This window comes from Cavia porcellus, unplaced genomic scaffold (genome assembly GCF_034190915.1).
Source record: "Cavia porcellus strain 051 isolate PalLab524CR breed Dunkin Hartley unplaced genomic scaffold, mCavPor4.1 scaffold_19, whole genome shotgun sequence".
NCBI classification, from domain to species: domain Eukaryota; kingdom Metazoa; phylum Chordata; class Mammalia; order Rodentia; family Caviidae; genus Cavia; species Cavia porcellus.
The window spans coordinates 6112064-6131813 of record NW_026947502.1 but is presented as its reverse complement, the minus strand read 5'-3'; the positions used below and the strand labels follow the sequence as shown (position 1 = coordinate 6131813).

Sequence of the window (19750 nt, the reverse complement as noted above, 5' to 3'; positions counted from 1 at the left end):
CCACCAGACCCCACCTCCTTACTGCAAGTCAGCTGCAGCAACCCCTCAAGCCCTCCTCCCAGAGGCCATCTGGATACAAACTACCAACAAGTTTTTTTTTTTTTTTTTTTTTCCTTTCCATTCATTTTTTTCTTTTGTGGCACTGGGGATCAGATCTAGGAACCTGTGGATGCTAAACATGTGCTCTGCCTTGCCCAGATGTCACTTTGTGTATTTAATATGCAGGCAGGGAAGAGTAAGTTAGGATTTCCACCTTTGAAAGTCAAGAATTTTGGTTTTTTGCTTCCAAAAAAGTTTTTCATAACTTATTTTATGAATTGAAAACAATTTCCAAATAGATACAACTTACTTTTACCAGCAAATAGACAAATCAGTATGAGCCCTTAATTTTTTTTTTTACATAGGAAAATGGTTTATTAAAAATTGAATAAAAATTTAAAAACACAAGTCTAAGGAGCAGGTTACTGATTAGGCTACACTTATACAGTGAATACCACACATTATGTTGTAGAAGTGTTCATTGATTCTAGAAAAGTTTTATGCTCTGTTGTCAGAGTAGGTACATACAAAAGGTTTCCAGATGCCAAATACACAAGAGCTTTTTTTCTTTAGGTTTTCCTGTGCCCATAAAACATGTGGTATTTTCCTTTTTCTTTCTTTTTTTTTTTTAACCAGGAATCAAACTCATGACCTCAAGCTCCCCAGGCAGGCACTATACTGCTGACCTATGTCCCTGGCTAAAGCATATCATTTTATAAACAGAAAAATAAGTTATTAAAAATGAACTGAAGAAATTTTCCCGAAAATGCAATGGATAATATCAAGTTTAATGAAACTCAAATTATAGGGGTTGGGTATTTAGCTCGGTGTCCTAAGTGCCTGCCTGGCAAGCCTGAGGTCAAGAGTTCAATTCCCGGTACCACCAAAAAAAAAAAAAAAAAGAAACTCAAATTATAAAGAGCAAAATAAGAGAGAGATCATAGGAAACGGAGACAGATCTCCCTTAAATGAGCAAGGGATAAAGAGGGAAGGGATGAGGGGCGAGGGGAGGGAATGATATGAAGACAAGAGTTACATGTGATGTGTACATGTACCAACTCCACCCAAAGATTGTAAACATATGCTGCAAACATGTACTGATAAAAATAAAAATTAAAAAAGTTAAAATTGGGGCTGGGGATTTAGCTCAGCATCTTAAGCACCTGCGTTGCAAGCAACCAGTCATGAGTTCGATCCCCGGCACAAAAAAAAAGTTAAAATTGTGATTCTCACGACCAAGACTATTACTCTCAGACTGTTAGGCAAACTAAAATGTTTGTTTTATGAAACTTTTACTAGAGCTTGATCTATTTATATGTTTGATGGTATGTTACTCTACCTAATTATTAAATTGTTATACTTACTTTGTATCATCCAAACGGCTATCAATTCTACACTGTAATTCTACAAATTGTTATGAGTATTTCCTCACACACTATTTGTTCGGAGCCAGATGGAGAAGAGTATCTTCAATGAGCGCACAAGTCAAAGTGACCAAACAGCAAGTGGCTACAAAAGGAAGCTGAACTTTTGCAGATTTGATAGGAAAGAATTCCATTTCCCTGAGTTGCCTTTCGCGGTACAGTCAAAGGACATAAAAGGAATGGAAGGTACACCATTTGTTGTCTAGCTTTACAAAGCTCCCCATGACATCATTGACAGGACTTTTTGGTAATATCACTAACATTTTGTAGGGTGATTTAGGAAGCTAATACTAAGCTGCTGAGAAAAACAATTTTGGCTGATAAGATTTTCCCCCGTAGAGTCAAATAAAAGACGAGACTAATGGAGTTAAAGAGGGGGCAGGACAGCTTAAAGGACTTTTTTCAGTAGCTCAATGCTGTTGCAGTGTTAGGTCACTTTCTGAGGAAAGTACTTTTGGCTCAGTAACTGACATGGAGTGTTGGGGTCTGTGCCTACAATTCCAATCCCCCAAACAGGCACACAGCAAAGGCCCAAAGGAATGAGACAAGTGGCATGGTCTTTAGGGCTTCAGGAGGACTAATGTCCCGTGCAGAGCTCATATCTCTGTTAGCCCATCGACTGACTGACCCTGGGCAGCTCGTGTTTAATCAGAATAAGCAAGGAGCTGAGTGGAAAATACAGGAAACCTGAGCAGGTCCTTGGGAGGGGTTCAAGGACCGCTCAGAGCAACAGACGATGCTAATTAAGGAAAACCATCCAGAAAGTCTCCAGGTGGCCTCAGCTGTGGCCTACCCTGCCTCCTGAGGTGTCTCCTCATTCTCAGCTGAGCCATGCCTGGGCTGCACCACAGCCCTGCACGTGTGTTCAGCTTCAAGGGCTCGACAGTGGAGCCAATCATCTTCCTTCGTTTCTCCATGATTATCTCCATAGATTTCCAAGGGTTTATATGCACTTTGAGCATCCAAAGACGTGGTAGAATAAGTCTATTAATTTCAGGTTTATCTTCATCTTAACTTGAGGATTTGTCATAAAATAACTCATTTTTTTTGCTCAGGTACATAAATATTCTTAAGGTTCTTTGAAGAATAGTGACACCTTGTGCAAATATGATAAAATAGCAAGAATGTAGTACTTGTGTAATTCAAGAGGAATAATGTGGTCCACTTAACAGTTGTATTCAGAATAAAAATAAAATAAATGTCTATTCTAATATTTGGTAGCCTATTTGTAAAATTATAAAACAAATAATTTGTCATACTTTAGTATTGCAGCTCATGATTTATTTAGTTCCTTTATAATAACCAAAGAAACTGATTAGGGGATGTCAGAATTTCCATTTCAAATTTTTGAACAAGAAAGTAAAATTTCAACACAGAAATTTAAAAAAAAAACTTCACTGTTTTATGTTTTTTTTGCAAAAGTGAAACAGATAAAAGTACTGAAGAGGGAGTCAAAGAAGACAGATTCATCTAAAATACCGACTCTACTTAATGTGGATCCGAATCAAGAAAAGCAGGTAAAGCTTGTGTCTATGGCTTCCACTAAGGAGTGTTGTTTCGAGTCCTTGGCTCACATATAAATTTAGCTGTTGCTATTGGAAAGCTAACAAAATTCAAAACTCTGAAACCTTCGAACTCTAGAAGCAGATCTATATTTTCCTCAAATAATCACTCAGTGTCTCTCTCTCCTCCCCTCCCCTCCTCTTCTTTCCTTTCTCACTTTTTCTCTCCTCTGATTTTAATTTCCCGTGGTCCTGGGGACTGAACTCAGAGCCTTCACACTGAGCTATGTCTTCATCTTTTTTTTTTTTGCGGTGGGTATCTCACTATGTTGCCAAGTTGTCCAAGCTGGACTTGAACTTGTAGTGATCCTCATGCCTCGACCTCCCATAATATTGGGATAATGGGCATGGCCACAATGCTCAGGTCAATTACTAAGTTTCTAAAAGTTACTTTTCCTGGGTAGTAAATATCAGTGAATTTTAATTGATTGGAATACAGGGAAAACAATAACTGTAGTACGCGTATTGTTAAACACGAGCAAGCAATTCATACAGTGTAAATGAATTATGGTAAAAACATTGGTTATACTGACCACCAGAACTTGTATGTTTAGCTTCTTTGTGTTTTGTGTCCAGTTTATTTTCACCTGTCACTGCTGCCCACCTGCTGTCCCATTTTTAGAAATATTTACTCTCAGCTGTCAGGTGATCTTGTTGAAATATGGCTAACTTCTACATGTCTAAAGGAATTCTTGAATTTTATTTTGAAATCTTGATGCTTTCAGCAAATGAATACTTGCGAAAGGTACTCTTTTTTTGTTTGTTTGTTTTGGTACTGGGAATTAAACTCAGGACCTCATGCTTACCAGGCAAGTATTACACCACTGAGCTATATCCCCAGCTCTAAAGGTGCTCTTTTAAAGAATGAAAACTGTGAGCCACCAGGGTGTGGTGGCTCATGTTTGTAATCCCAGCCCTCAGGAGGCTGAGGTGGCAGGATCGTTGTGAATTCGAGACCAGCCTGGGCTACACAGTGAGCTCAAGGCCAGCCTGAACTGCATAGTGAGAACCCCATCTCAAAAAAAAAAAAAAAAAAAAAGAATGAAGACTGTATTGAGCACCCACTAAATTAAATCATAAAACAACTGGGTATGGTGGTGCATGCCTGTAATCACATCACTTGGGAGGCTGAAGCAGTAGGAGCTCCGTGAGTCTGAGGCTGGCCTGGGTTACAGAGTAAGTTCAAGGCCAGTCTGAGCTGCATAGTGAGACCCTGTCTCAAAAAAAAAACCGTATGAGTGGCCTCCTTGTGAGATCTTCTCTGTGTGTGTGAGATTTATGTTTTATCAACTTCATTATCTCCATTTTATAAAATGAAATTGACTACAGTTTTATTTATTACAAAGTTTTAAATACCTATTAAAGAAATCTGAGTAAATTATCATGTATCTGAAACTATGGAACAAGGCATTTGCACTAAGGCCATTGAGTCTCTATGACATTTGGTTAAGAGAGTACTCAGGCACTATTAGATGTACCTGTGTGTTCACTGTGACATTTAAAGCTGTACTTTAGTCTTGGCCTAGAGCTGGTTAAGAACCTCACAGTCCACTTTGCAGAAAAGAAGTGTTGGCCTGGGGATTTAGTGGCACAAGTGCCTGCCTGGCTAGTGCGAGGTCATGAGTTTGATCCCTGGTACCAAAAAAAGGTAAAAGCCATCAATCTTGTAGTTTGTTTAAAAGTTCAAGCTACCACTGAGCTCCACGCTGCAGCAGCATACGCACAACATGCATCCCAGGGTACATATTTTGAATGTTGGAGGAGTTAGAGCTCCTGAGCATGGGCTGACTGATCATGCACCACAGGTGTTTGTCACGGTGCTTCATGAGAGCCCCCAGGAGCCAAAACTACCTTCCATTGCAGGGAAAAAGGGATTCTTAAGGCAGCATGCTTATTTGTAGGGTAAGTAAATAAATAGGAAGGGAAAAGTCCTTCTTGAGCATATGATGTAGATAAAATTCTTTAAAAGACGGCCATTTAAAAAGAGTGATCTTGAAACAAGTTATAGTTATTAGAGATACCTAAACATTGGGCCAGGACTTAGTGTGGAGTACTTACCTAGCATGTACATGGCCCTGGGTTCAACCCCAAGTTGGGCCAAGGGGAAACCCCCTCAGGAGTCATTAGTGTTGGTTGTAGTTTGTTTGTACTGCCCATTCAAAAGCAGTTCTGACAGACGACTGAGTAGCAATGAAGGCTGGTCAAAACAATTTTAATCAGCTAATGTAAAAATAAGAATCTTTCTTAAATTTTGAGTCTGTACTTTATTTTAGAGTATAAGAAATAGGACCTGTTGAAAACATAAGATAGGTTAGATTGCCAAACAAATAAAAATTTAAAATATGGAAGAGCAACTTATTTGTCCTATTCTTGGCTCTGACATTGACTTGCTTTTTGAGTTACAAAATTATATCACTACACTTCGTAGACGCACATTAAATTCTGTCAGGCGTGTTACATCTATGTTGAAGTGAGCTGGGTGTGTGGTGCACACCTGTAATCCCAATGCTTGGGAGGCTGGGGCAGGAGGATCACCTTGAGTTCAAGGCAGCCTGGGCCACATAATGAGTTCAAGACCAGCCTGAACTACAGAGGGAAACCCTATCTCAAAAAAGAAAACAAAACAAAAGTATATGAAAATCGTTTATGAATACATTGAAAAGGCTCTATGACCAGAGAAAATCCTAAATTTCTGTGAATGAGTAAAAGAGAAAGAAAAAATCTTACAAAGGCCGCCTTCTGTGTAATGATAGTAACAAGGAAGACTTTTCTATAGTCTCTATATCTTATTTTTTTAAAAAAAGGTACAAATTATAGATATTTTACTTCTACTTGTATTTTCTTAGCCAAAGACTCATCATATCCTCAATTAAGATCCTGTTTCTGTTTACATTTTTAAAATGCAGGAAATGTATAAACTGAAAGGAAGAACGTGTCAGATGTAGAGTAGAAAGCATAGCAGCTGAAAACAGGGAATCCCAGATCACTGTACAGTTTTTAAAAAGTCCTTTTTGTTAACATTTCATACCCAGAAGTCCTGACTAGAAAATCCTACAGATACAGTAGATCCTGTCTAGTAATGTATATAGTGTATTTGGCTTAGTTGTTTTTAAAGTTTATAATCTGCAAATTATTCACATTCTTAATTTGAACATTAATTTATAAAAACTGTTGACTGGTGTATCCTTAAAAAACTGCAGCTTACATTGGTCATAATTTTACTGGATCATCTGTTATTTTATTCTAATTTTATTTGATCATCTGTTAGCTGTCATTCTTGTCTTTGGTTCAGAGCTTTATAACTGCAGGAGGAAACATTTCTAAATATGTCCTAAAGTGAGATCCCAAAGTCTGGGAGAACTAAGTATTTCTGAGCAAACAAGGGTTCTTGATAAGCATGAACCATGGACTTAGTTCCACACTGAACATTCTGGGACAGTATTTAACCCGGTTATGAGATTGTCTTAAGGGTGGAAATGGAATACAACACTGAAACAAGTCTTTTGCTTGAGAAGCATGCCTATCAGTTAGTGGTTTACATGTAATTTAACAATAATTAGCACAGTCAAGTTTTGACAGAATATGTATTTACATTCTTATTCCTGGTTCTTATATGCTTGGTTTCTAATATTAGGGTGGAAATGGCCATCGTGAGGGGAAGAATTTTTAGAGAAGCAAGTTTTTTTCAGGTAGTGTTTTCTTTAGTTAATCTTAAAAATACAATGAGATCTCTTCCCTTTTTATTTTACATACAACAGAAATGTAAGGTGAGTCTCCGTAGCCAGCCATTCATGCTGTCTGCATGTTTTTGTTTTGTTAGAAAACATTCACTTCTTCCTGTCTTTTAAGAACTCTCTCGTTATGATGCCTCAATTTAGAATTACAAAGTCATCCCCCTCTACACCTGCTTCTTTACTTGCAGGGATTACTGAGTGGGTAACAACACATCCTGTCACATGACAGACACTGTCCTTATAATGATTTCTGCCCTCTGAGAGTCACAGAACTTCAAAAGTCAATTATCTCCTAGAGTGCCCAGGCTTCCTAAAGTGAGTTCTTAATAATGAAATATCTGATCTGTTGTTTTAAAATCTGCTTGTTACATTACATGATGAAAAACATGTTCTGTTGGTCACTAATAAATAATAATATTTATGGAATCTCTAAAACTTATGGTATTCAAATATTAATTAAATTCCTTTATCTTTTTAAACAATTGTCTGTTCTCTTCTGGTGTCTGTTCCATCTAATAGTGCCTTTTTTATTTTAAAGGGAATAAAGCAAAACAATAAAACAGAACCAAACAAAAAGTGAAAACAATATTGGATTTCAAAAACAAGACAAAAGGAAACCCCTGTAGTTGCTATATTGCATGTTGTTATTCTCTAAAAAGATGCACAGGCTACCAGCTTTAGGCCTGCAAAGTAATGAGACAATGCAAATGTTTTTTACTTCAGTAGGTATCATCTCAGCTTGTGTTCCTCTGAATCAGCAGGTTGCTAATAGGGACAGGGTGGGGGGCTCAGCTCCTCTGTCTCCCAGCCCACATGCCAGCTGGCTCACAGGAGGGAGCCAGCTTCTTGGTTCTCCTCCTGGCCCACGTGGTTGTTGCCAGATCATATGAGGAGTGGGTTGCCTTCTTGGTTCTCCTCTCAGCCTGTGTGGCTGCCCCTGATGCACAGGAGAGAGTTTCTTCCTTGGATCTCCTCCCAGCCTGCAGGGCTGCCTCTGGCTCACAGCAGAGGGTTGGCTTCTTGGCGCTCCTCCCAGGCCACATGGCTCACGGCAGAGGGTTGGCTTCTTGGTTCTCCTCCCCACTTGCATGGCTGCTGCGGGCTCACAGGAGGGGCGGGTTCCTGATAGGGCCTTTTTTGAGGTACAGACTTTTCCTATTTCACAAAATAAATTAGTCATTGCCTGATGAGACAGAATCAACATGCTAACTCAGTTCTCTCTTTTCTTATGAAGCCACGAAGGCCATTATGGGGCCTCGCCTTCATGGCCTTGTCTTACCCTAATCACCTCTCAAGGTCCCTACCCTCCAAATAATATTCATAGATGGATTCAGGGATGACATTTCCAACACATGAGTGACATATATATGTCCCTCAAAAAATATACACCCCCCCCCAAGTGGTACTGAGGATTGAATCACAATCTCATGCTTGCCAGGCAGGTGCTGTACCACTAGATTCTGGATTTTCCGTATTTCAAAAATTAATAAAATTGTCTCATTTGGCATTTTATCAGACCTCTACCTGGTTTTGTGTTGATTAAACACAAATAAGTACAAAATAAAATAAAATCTTTATTATAATTTGTGATCTCTTCATCTCTGAAAAATTTTGATTAGAATAAGTGAAGTTATTACACATAATATAACTTTGTAGATCAGTTAGTGACTGTTGTTTTCTAGAGAAATTAAGAGTTGTTCCAAATATTAGGGTCAGGGTATAAGCCTGTTATCATTTACATGTTTGTATATCCTTACACCATTATCAAAGATTGTTAGTTTTTTTGCCAATTCTTGTAAAAATGTCTTTTGGATTTTGCCTGAAATTATATTAAATCTGTAAATTAATTAGAAGAGAACATTTATCTTAACAGTATTGAGTCTTCCTGAACTTTCTATTTAGATCTTTGTTAATTTCTCTCAGTAATATTTTATAGTTTTTGTTGTAACAGTTTTATACTTTATTTATTCTTAAATGTTTTATTTTGATGCCATTGTAAATGGCATTGTTTTAAAATTTCACCTTCCAGTGGTTTGTGGCTCATATAAAGAAGTATGACTTGCTTTTCTGTATTGATCTGTATTCTGACATCTTGTTAAATTCGGTCACTAGTTTTAGTACTTTTCTATTCCTCTTTTTCTCTTCCCTTTTGTTATTTCTTCTTTTCTTTTTCTCCTTCTCTTCCTCGTTTTTTGTATATTCCTTATGATTTCCTATACAGATTGAATATCCTCAATTCAAAAATACAAAATTCAAAATGCTCTGTGATTCAAAACTTTTGGAGTATCTACACTACACTCAAAAAGTTTCAGATTTTGGAACATTTCAGTTATCAGATTTTTTAATTAGGGATGCTCAGCTGGTATAGCCTATGCAAATATTCTAAAATCCGAAAACCTCTGAAATCAGAGACACTTCTACATTTTGGATGAGAGATACACAGCCTGGATGGATAACCATGGCATTACAGATTAAAATACTTTTGCTTCTTACTGTCCAATGTTTATGCCCTCTATTACTTTAATTTTTGCCTTATTGTGTTGGGTTTCAAAGTTTGTGCCCTTTGCTACTGTTTGCTCCCTTACTGAGTTGGCTGAGACATGGCATGTAATGTGGAGTAAAATGTAGTGATACTGGACAAACCCATTTTTCCTCTGTAGTAAAGGGTAACTATTCCTTTCTTTCATTAATTGTTAATTACATTGACTGATATTTGTAAATCCTGTGTCTTTTTTTTTCTGGTACCAGTGAATTACATTGACTGATATTTTGCTCTTTTTTTTAACCTTTTTTTAACCTTTTTTTTTTTTTTTGTCTTTTTTGTTTTTATCGGTACTAGGGATCGAACTCACGCCTGCCTGCTTGCAAGGCAGGCGCTTATGCTGCTGAGCTAAATCCCCAGCCCCCATTGACTGATATTTGTAAATCCTGTGTCTTTTTTTTTTGGTACCAGGAATCAAAACCGTGACCTTGCACTTGCCAGGCAGGCACTGTGCCATTGAGCTATATCCCTGGTCTATTCATTAACATTTGAATGTTAAAGCAAGCCCATGTTCTTGGGCTTAAGCTCCACTTAATCCATTTTGCATTGAATTGAATTGGTTTGTATTTATGAAGGATTTTGGTGTCTATATTTTATATTTTATATTTTATATAATTCTAATATATTTATGCTTTATATAATTCCAATATGCTATTTATAGATATGCTATTGGAATTTTATAGTTTTATAGTTTTGAGGAATTTTTACCTATTTTCCAGTCTAGCTTTGTTGTATTTGTTGATATTCTTCATAAACTGAGCTGGGAATTATTTCCTCCTTGCTGTAGCTCAGCTGTGCATGTCCCCCAAAAGCCCATGTGGTGAAGGCTGGTTCCCAGACTGTGGCACTGTGGCACACAGGTGGTGGCACCTCTAAGATATGGGGCAGGTCTAGTGGCAGGAATTTAGGTCACGGGGCGTGTCCCCTTAGGGGGACACTGGGGCCCCAGACGCTTCCTGTCCTTTTCTTTGCTTCTGGGTTACCATGAGGTAAAAGGCTTACTCCTCTTTGTGTGCTCACTTTGATATACAGCTTTGAAAGAAGGAGCCAGCTGTCATAGACTGAAACCTATGAAGCTGTCAGTCACAATAAACCTTTCCTTTTTAATTTTAATTTTTATTTATTTATTTTTTTGGTGCCAGGGATTAAACTCACAACCTCACATTTGCCAAGCAGGCACTTACACCACTGAGCTAAACCCCTGGCCCCTTTATTTTTATTTTTTAAAATCCATTTTATCTCAAAGAAAAAAATTTTAGAACACATTAATCAGGGGGCAGTAATAGTGCATATACTGTGCACTGTCATCCCCAAGTCAGTCACCCAGAACATAAGACGTCTGTTTTCAGTTGACTGAACAATACCATCACAAATCTTGTTCTTCAGTAAACTCAAGAGAACTCAGTAATATAACTATCACAACTGTTTTTATATACAGATACATATATGTGTACATACACATATGTTGTTCCTTTCAGTGTCTCACAATAGTGAGGCAATATTATGTTTATATATGTGTGTCTGATCTATTTCACTTATGAGTATGTTCTCAAGTTGCATCCATTTACCTATATAAGTCTCCAGTTCATCCTTCTTTATGGCTGAGTAGTACTCCATTGTATAAAATATCACATTTTTAAAAAATTCATTCCTCAGTCGATGGGCACTTAGGTTATTTCCAAGATATGGCTGTTACAAATTGTGCTGCTATAAACATGGGTGCACATATGCTGCTGTGGTATGATGTTTGCAGTTCTTTTGGGAAGATACCCAGAAGGAAAGTAGCACCCTTTCTTAAAGAGGCTATCTTTATTTCATTAAATGCATTGGGCACCTTTGTCAAAGATGAGGTAGCTTACTGTGTCTGGAGTTGTTTCTATATCTTCTAATCTGTTTCACTGATCTTTGGGCTTGGTTGGTTTTTTTCCCAGTACAATGCTATTTTTATCACAATAGCTTTATAGTAGAATTTCAAGTTAGAGATTGTGATTCCCCCTGTATTGTCATTGTTGCCCAGGTTTGCTTTTGCTATTCTAGGTCCCTTCTGGTTCCACATGAATTTTAGGGTTGTTTTCTCTAATTCCGTGAGATATTCTATTGGCATTTAGATTGGGACTGCACTGAATCTATATAACAGTTTTGGAAGTATGGCCATTTTCACTATATTGGTTCTTCCTACTCAGGAGCAAGGGATATCTCTCCTTCTTCTGATATCCTCTTCAACCTCCTTTTTCAGAGTACTATAGTTTTCAATGTAGAGGTCTCTACCATCCTTTGTTAGGTTGATTCCTATGTATTTCATTTTTGGGGATGCTATTGTGAAAGATGCTGTTTTCCTGATTTCTCTCTCAGTGAGTTTGTTATTCATGTATAGAAAGGGTAGTAAGTTTTGAGTGTTCACTTTGTATGCAGCTATGTTACTGAGTTTTCTCATTAAGTGTAGTTGTCTCTGTAGCGGAGTTTTTGGAGTCTTCTATATAGAGCATCGTATCATCTGCAAATAACGATAGTTTAACTTTTTTCTTTCTTATCTTTATTCCTTTAATTTCTTTCTCTTGTCTAAGTGCTCCAGCTATAGTTTCCAGGACTATGTTGAAAGAAAGTGGGTAGAGTGGACAACCTTGTCTTGTTCCTGATTTTAGAGAGAGAGTTTTCAGTTTTTGTCCATTTAGTATGATGTTTGCTATTGGTTTGTTGTAGGTGGCTTTTATCAGATTAAGATAAAGACCATCTATTCCAATTTTCTGATTTTTATCATGAATGAGTGCTGGACTTTGTGAAAAGCTTTTTCTGCATCTATTGAAATGATCATATGATTTGTCCTTGGCTCTGTTAATATGGAATTACATTTATGGATTTATGTATGTTGAACCATCCCTGAATCTCTTAGATGAATCCCACTTGATCATGGTGTATAATCTTCTTCATGATTTGCTGCATTCTGTTTGCCAGTATGTTATTAAGGATTTTTGTATTTATGTTCATTAGAGAAGTTGGTGTGTAATTTTCTTTCTTAGTAGGGTCCTTCTCTGGTTTTGGTATCAGGGTAATGCTTGCTTCCAAGAATGAATTTGGAAGTATTGCCTCCCTTTCAATTTCACTAAAGAATTTGAGAAGTAGTGTTGTTAGGTCTTATCTTTTTTACAGAATTCAGCATTGAATTGATCAGGGCCTGGCCTCTTCTTTGTTGATAGATTTTTAATTATATCTTCAATTTCAATGACTAATGTTGATTTATTTGGGATTTTTATGTCTTCTTGATTCAGCTTTGGTAATTCATATATACCCAGGAACCTGTCCTTTTGTTCTGTATTTTCCATCTTATTAGAATACAAGTTTTTGAAGTAGGTACAGATGATTTTCTGGAATTCTTCAGGGTCTGTTGTGTTTTCATCCTTTTTATTCCTAATTGTATAGATTTGAGTCTTTCCTTTTTTGATAAGTTTGGCTAAGGGTTTGTCAATTTTACTTAATCTTTCAAAGAACCAACTGTTTGATCCATTGAGTCTTTGTATTTTTTTTAGTCTCAATTGCATTAATTTCTTTTCTATCTTTATAATTTCTTTCCTTGTATGAGTTTTCAGCTTAGCCTGTTCTTCTTTTTCTAGAAATTTAAAATTTACTATTAAGTTGTTTATGTACATTTGCTCTGTTTTCCTGACATGAATATTTACTACTATAAATTTTCCTCTTAAGACTGCTTTCATTGTGTCCCATAAGTTCTGGTATGTTGTGTTGTCATTCTCATTTAACTGTATAAACCATCTAATTTCCTCTGTAATTTCATCTGTGACCCTTTGGTTGTTTGGCAGAGTGCTATTTAATTCCCATGTATTTATTAAGTTAATATGGTTCATTTTGCCATGGATTTCCAGGTCATTGCACTGTGGTCTGATAGTATGCATGGGATAATTTCAGTTCCCTTGCATTTACTTAAGCGTGTTCTGTGAGCCAGTATATGGTCTATTTTGGAGAACATCCATTGTGCAGCTATTCTAATGTGGGGTGAAACACTCTATAGACAGCTACTAAGTAAATTTGTTTAAAAGCTTGATTGAGCTCTAATATTTCATTATTAATATTTTGTCTAGTTGATCTGTCTGCCTATGACAGTGAGGGGTTGAGGTCTCCTAATACAATTCTGTTAGGGCTTATTTGATTTTTCATGTGTTAGTAATTGTTTTATATAGTTGAGTGCAATGGTATTTGTTGCATATATATTTATGATTGTTATCTCTTCCTCTTGGATTGTTCCCTTTATGAGGATATAATGAGCTTCTTTATCTCTGTTAGTCAGTCTTGGCTTGAAATCTACTTTGTCTGCTAATAGAACAGCTATCCCTGTGTCTTCTGGGTTCTTATCACATGGAGTATTGTTTTCCATCCTTTGACTTTCAGTCTGTGGATTTCTTTTTTAATTAAATGTGTTTCTGGTATGCAGCATATTGTTGGATCTTGCTTCTTGATCCATTTGCCAGTCTGTGTCTTTGATTGGTGAGACCCTTGACACTGATGGTTATAACTGATATGTATTGACCTATCCTTGTCATGTTATTTTCCTGTTTTTTGTTTTCCTCCTCCTTTTTTCCTCCCTCTAATTGTTTGCCTTCCCTGGTGGACTCCTTCTGTTGGGGTTAATGGAGTTGTAGTCCTTATTATCTCTTTCTAGAATGTCCTTCAGAGCATATTGGAGTAGTGGTTTGATGGTCATAAATTTCCTGAGATGTTCTTTGTCATGGTAGTATCTTATTTCTCCATCAATTTTGAAAGATAGTTTTGTGGAGTACATCAATCTGGGTTGAAAGTCATTTTCCTTTTTGGAGCCCTTTACTCCAATCTCTCCTTGACTTGAGAGTTTGTTGTGAGAAGTCAGGTATGATTCTGATAGGCTTTCCTTTATAGGTGGCTTGTTTCTTCTCTCTAATGGCTTTTAGGATTCTATTCTTGTGTTGAATTTCTGGAATCTTGATTATTTTATGCCTGGCTATAGGTTTTTTTTGATCATTGCTAATTGGAGTTCTATATGCCTTGCTTATCTGATGTTGAATTCTTTTTCTCTACCAGGAAAGTTTTCTGTTATGATGTCTATGAACATTTTTTTTACTGTCATTTGTGGTATCTCCTGCTTTTTTCTTGACTCCAATCAATCTTTTTGTTTTGTTTTGTTTTTTGGTACTAGGGATCAAACTCACAACCTTACACTTCCCAGGCATGTGCATATGCCACTGAGCTAAATCCCTGGCCCCTGACACCAATCAGTATAAAGTTATTCATTTTCATTTCATCCAGCAGCTGCTGGATGATTTCACATGTTTCCTTGCTAGTTTTGAGAAATCTTTCTCTTCCTAGGTGCTAACTGCAAGTTTTTCTTCAGTATCTGAGATCCTGTCCTCACATTGGCCTAATTTGCTTCAAATAATTTCAGTGGAGTTTTTATTCTCCTGGATGTGTGCGAGTCTGCTCCATGGATTCCATTTGTTTGTTATGGAAATTATGGAAGCTCATGTGCTGAGCTTCCATAATTTTCTTAAGCTTGTATATTTTTTGTCTGTGTCTGCTCTAATATCACTAAGCATGGTGTGTATTTTGTATTTTATCTTAAGGTCACAGTGTATAGACTGTATGTATCTGGCAGCCATTACCTGTGCCGTGTGTCCATCCCCTTTTTCCCAAAAGACTAAAGATGCTTCTAGTTCTCTTGGAAGTGAGGTAGTCTTGGTGTCCTCCAGGGGGAGCCCAAGGCCCAGCATTTTCAGGACTTGGAGCTGGCCTGTGGTCTGCCTAACAGGAGGTTCTCTGATGGACTGAATCGGTTTATGAGGTTGGGGCAGTAATGTAGTACTACTGTTTACTCTAACCTTTCTACAGGAGAGCCGCAACAAAAATGCAAGCTAAAAATTGGGTTTCCCCTGATGAGTGATTCCAAAGCTGTGGAACATTTCACACCAAGTCCTAGATAGTTATTCGCATCTTGGCAGCATTTCCTCTGGGTATTTCTGTTCAGTAGTTTCTTTGTGGCTGTTGTACTGAACAATGATACTATAATGTTACAAGCATCACTTGCCTCATGAAAACAAGCTTATGGAACAAGTCTGTCTTCAATAGTTTTCCTTGGCTTGTGGTTCAGTTTGGAAAATCATTTCTTTTAATTTCTCTCTTGCTAAGACAACCAAATGGTGGAATCAGAATGTTTATTGAAACTATCTTTAAAAAAAGAAATCATACCTGTAAACTCCTGATTCTTTCATTTTAGTCAAATTTACTGAATGAACATTTCATTTTTTATTAAAAGTCATATAGTACAACAGTCAAAGTCCAGGTTAGTAGCAGATTGCCTGAGATAAAAGGCAAATTCCTGATTAATTAGCACTTGTACTACCTCTTCACTGGGGAGTGTGTGTGTGTGTGTGTGTGTGTGTGTTGCTTTGTTGCTTCAGCTTTCCATCTGGAAAAGGGATATGTGAACTGCCTATCTTGTAGAAAAATCGTTAAGGACTCACTGAGCAAGACTTAACACATGTAGGGCATAGTGGGTTTGTACTGGTAAAATTTAGTTATTTGCAGGGCCAGTAGAACCTCCTTCAAGAAAGCAGAATTATCTTCATTTTAGTTATTTTGTTTCTTGTCTGTTTCTTCTAACTTTATTTTTGTGGGAATAAACTAAATCCAGAGGTATCCTTTGTTCATGCTGTATGCCCTAGACTTACTGGGGCATCTGTGTATTGGTTTCCATTTATTTAGAGATGAGGTTGGTATGAATGATGGCTACATTCATAATCTGTTCTGCATGCATACAGTGTTTCAGTAAATACAAAGAGAAACATGACAGAGTTTCAAAAGAGAATTATACAGTGTATCCCATATTGTGTTTGAGAAGAAAATTAGTCACTGGAGAAACAGTAGCTTTTTTTTTTTGTCTTTTTCCTTTTTATGGGTACCCGGGATCCAACTCACAACTGCCTGCTTGTAAGGCAGGCGCTTATGCCGCTGAGCTAAATCACCAGCCTCAACAGTAGCATTTTTTAGAGTTATATCCCATTTTGAAGGGAAGATACTAGTGCAGAGGGTTTTTTTCCATCGTGGAAAAAAGTCACATCGAGACCAACAGTTACTATTTTTATATTTTGAGGTTACACTGGATTTCTCAGAATCTTTATGCATTTGTGATGTTGTGTAAGGTTACGTTGCGTGGTAGGGTGATGATAGGATGTTACTGGTACGTTTAGCTAGATTCAAGTTTTATGTAGGCTGAAGTTTTGTTACTGATTATTTTATGTTGTATTGTTGTTGTTGTGTTGTTATCATTATTATTATTTCCAATACTGGGGCTTGAATACAGGGCTTTCACACTGAGCTTTATCCCCAGCTCTTTTATTTTGAGAAGGGTCTCCCATAATTGCTCAGGCTGGGCTCTAATTTCTAATCCTTCTGCCTCAGCCTCCCAGAGTACTGGGTTTGCAGGCATGAGTTGTCATGCCTGGCTGAAGTTTTTATAATGAGGGCTCTTTTTGGAGAAAAGACTATTAGACTTCAAATGCAAAATTTCTAGGGCTGCTTCCATAGCCTAAAAGCAAGGGAGGGGCCACACTGCGTCCTCAGCAAATACACCTCTGCCCTTAGGGTTACTCTACTCAAGTCTCTTGGCCACCGGAAGTCATTCAAAGGAACAAGTTATGGCAGTGGCAGTGGTGGTGAATTGGTAACTAAGTGGTCAGGTTTTGAAATTTTTTGGCTGGGAGTCCATGTGATGATCTAGGAGTTCTGGCTCTAATCCTTTGACCATATGGAGCCATTAGAAGCAGAATGGGTTACCCATGGTGGTTCAGTGGGATTTTCTGTGTGGTACTCATTGTTTTTTTCATTTGGAAAATGAAATACAAAATATAGTCCCAGGTTAAGGAGTACTCTGTTGGATTCAATAGCTTGAAGCATAAAATTAAAATTTGATCTGTTGGATGGGGTTTATCTCAGTGACATAAGCGCCTGCCTTGCAAGCACAAGGTTGTGAGTTCAATTCCTGGTACCAAAACAGAACAAAAAATGGATCTGTTAAATAATCAAGTCTGTCTTGTTTTTACCACAGTAACCACACCTGTTTTTGATGAGCAACAGTGACCTCCTGATTGTCAGTTTCGATGACTATCTTCAGGTTCTTATTTTTCTGATCTTTGTGTCGGTTTGACACGTGAATCAACCTTTTTTTTTCACTCTCATCTTTTTTTGTCACATGTCATTTTCTTCTCACCTCTAGATGCTTCTCTGCTCTACTGACAATTTATCTGCCCACCTGTTTCTCCATTATCATTCTCTGAAGTCAATTAAGTTCCCTGCTTTTCCTTATTTCCTTGGTAGAATGATGTAGTTTGACTGCCACCTCAGAGGTGCTTGAGGGTAGGATCCTGTTTTGGTTTAGATGTCCCCTGCAGAGCTTCATGTGCTCATAGGTGGGGTTTGAGGTGATTGGGTCCTGGGAATGTGATACTTCTCTGTGGATTAGTCTACTGATGAATTTATAGCTAAATGTGATTTGGAAGGTGTTATTGTTGATACATTGTGTCAACTGGAGCAGTTTAACTAAGGTTCAGCAGGAAGCCAAGATTCTTACTTAGTAAATATCTTCATTCTGTGCAAGAGGAGGAGAGGGAGATTTTTGAGTGCTGCATCCACCCCGGAAGGAGGGATGGCCTGTCATTAATATAAGGGAGGAGAAGAGGCTTGTTCTCCCTGCTTTTGCTCTGGCTGCTGCCTTGAAGTGTTGCCCCTGTGCCATGCCACTGTGCCCTGGAGCCAGCTGATTGTGGACTGAAACCTCCACAAACTGTAAGCTAAATAAACCTTTCCTTCCTTCATTTGGGGTGCCAGGTATTTTGTCCCAGCAATGAGAGAAAAGTAACCAAGCAGAAGGTGAAGCCTGGTTGGAGGAGGTGGGTCACTGGGAGCGTGGCCTGGAAGAGTCTCTCTCAGTGGTACTGAACTTGTGCCATGTGTCCTACAGCAAGCATGCAGGACTCTGTTGGCACATGAACCAGGTCACCCCAGCATCACCCCACCAGTCACCCCACACACTGGGGTTAATGGCAGTGTTAGCATTTTGCATTAAATAAATGAGTTTTGGGTTGCAATTTGGGCACTTGGTCTCTAAAAGGTTTGCCATGACTTATGTATCTTCGTGCCTCTTCCCTTGATCTCTCTCTCTGCTTCCTGACACTGTGTCATGAGCTGTTTCTCTGCCGTGCTGCTCCGTCTTGGAGCCCACAGATTCTGGACTGAAAGCTTTACAAACTGTGAGCCAAAATAAACCTTTCATCCTTTAATGTGTTGGTGTCAGGTATCTCAGTGATGGGATCTCAGTGATGAGAAAGCAACTAAGGTCCTAAAATTTTGTAGTTCTAACACTGACACTTACTTGAAGCCCCCAGTCTCTACATGTTTGTTAAATATACCCCATTTTATCATTTTGCTGGCCTCCAATCTACCATATCTAAACTGGATTAAATTTCTCTCCAAACTCTTTCCTTTTCAGCTTTTCTTCTTTTCAAAAATGGTACCATGGTTTCTCATGACTTGAAGCTTAGCATCAAATTGGTGTTGTAGCCTCCATCTGTGCCTTTTAAGCATTAGGCCCACTTGATTTATTTTTTCTAGCACATTTTGATCCCCAAAATTGTATTAAATTCTCATATTTAAGCTTATATATCCTCTTTTACATGACCTGGAATCTTCCCATGGAAAGTGATCTTTTTCCTCTAGATTCCAATTTTTTTAATACCATGTCTCACATCCAGCTTTTTTTAGTACTAGGGAATCTAACTCATGATCTCTCGCTTGTCAGGCAGGCACTTATGCTGCTGAGCTAAATCCCTGGCATACATCTAGTTTTGTGATACTAGTTACCTGTTAATTTCTGTGTGCACTTAACTGAATTGTCTAATTCTAGGAAGACTAGAGTTGTTAATGTCTTTATTCCTTTACCACCCCACTCCTAGTGTCTTTATACAACTATGTATCTTAATATGTATAAAACAATTTAAATTCAAATGCTCTTGGTAGTTTAGAGACTTGTTTAAACCATTAATGAGCAGTGTTAAACATGATCAATAAGAAACCGAGGCATAAATATTACTGAACAAGCTTGGCAGAGAAATCTTGGGATAATACAGCTGCCACATTGTAGTTCTTTGAAATTTTAGGGCAAACTGGGTGTTTTGGTACCTGCCTGTAATCCCAGCATTCTGGAAAGCTGAAGCAAGGGGATCACAAGTTAGAGTTTAGCATGAACAAGTTAACAACTTCATGAGATCCTGTCTCAAAAAATGATTAGACAGTTTGGGAAAAGAACAAAATAAAACCTCAGAAAAAAAACCAAAGCTATAATAATTGAAACTAGCTCAGTGGCATAAGCAGCTGCCTGGCAATCACAAGATCGTCAATTCGATCCTTGGTACTGAA

At 37.8% G+C, this 19750-nt stretch overlaps 1 protein-coding gene across 5 annotated transcripts in view; it reads left to right on the top strand.

The window, feature by feature from the left end:
- The window catches only part of Cdkl3 (cyclin dependent kinase like 3), a 113877-nt gene that overhangs the window by 38988 nt on the left and 55139 nt on the right, over nucleotides 1–19750 (top strand). For 4 of the 5 annotated variants that reach the window (XM_063230652.1, XM_063230654.1, XM_063230651.1 and 1 more), the window contains 2 exons: nucleotides 1493–1649; nucleotides 2886–2980. In XM_063230652.1, coding sequence (XP_063086722.1) covers nucleotides 1493–1649; nucleotides 2886–2980 — 252 coding nt within the window. Of the gene's footprint in view, nucleotides 1–1492; nucleotides 1650–2885; nucleotides 2981–6947; nucleotides 7158–19750 lie in introns of those variants that run through there. The other variant, XM_063230655.1, reaches the window with a different exon arrangement.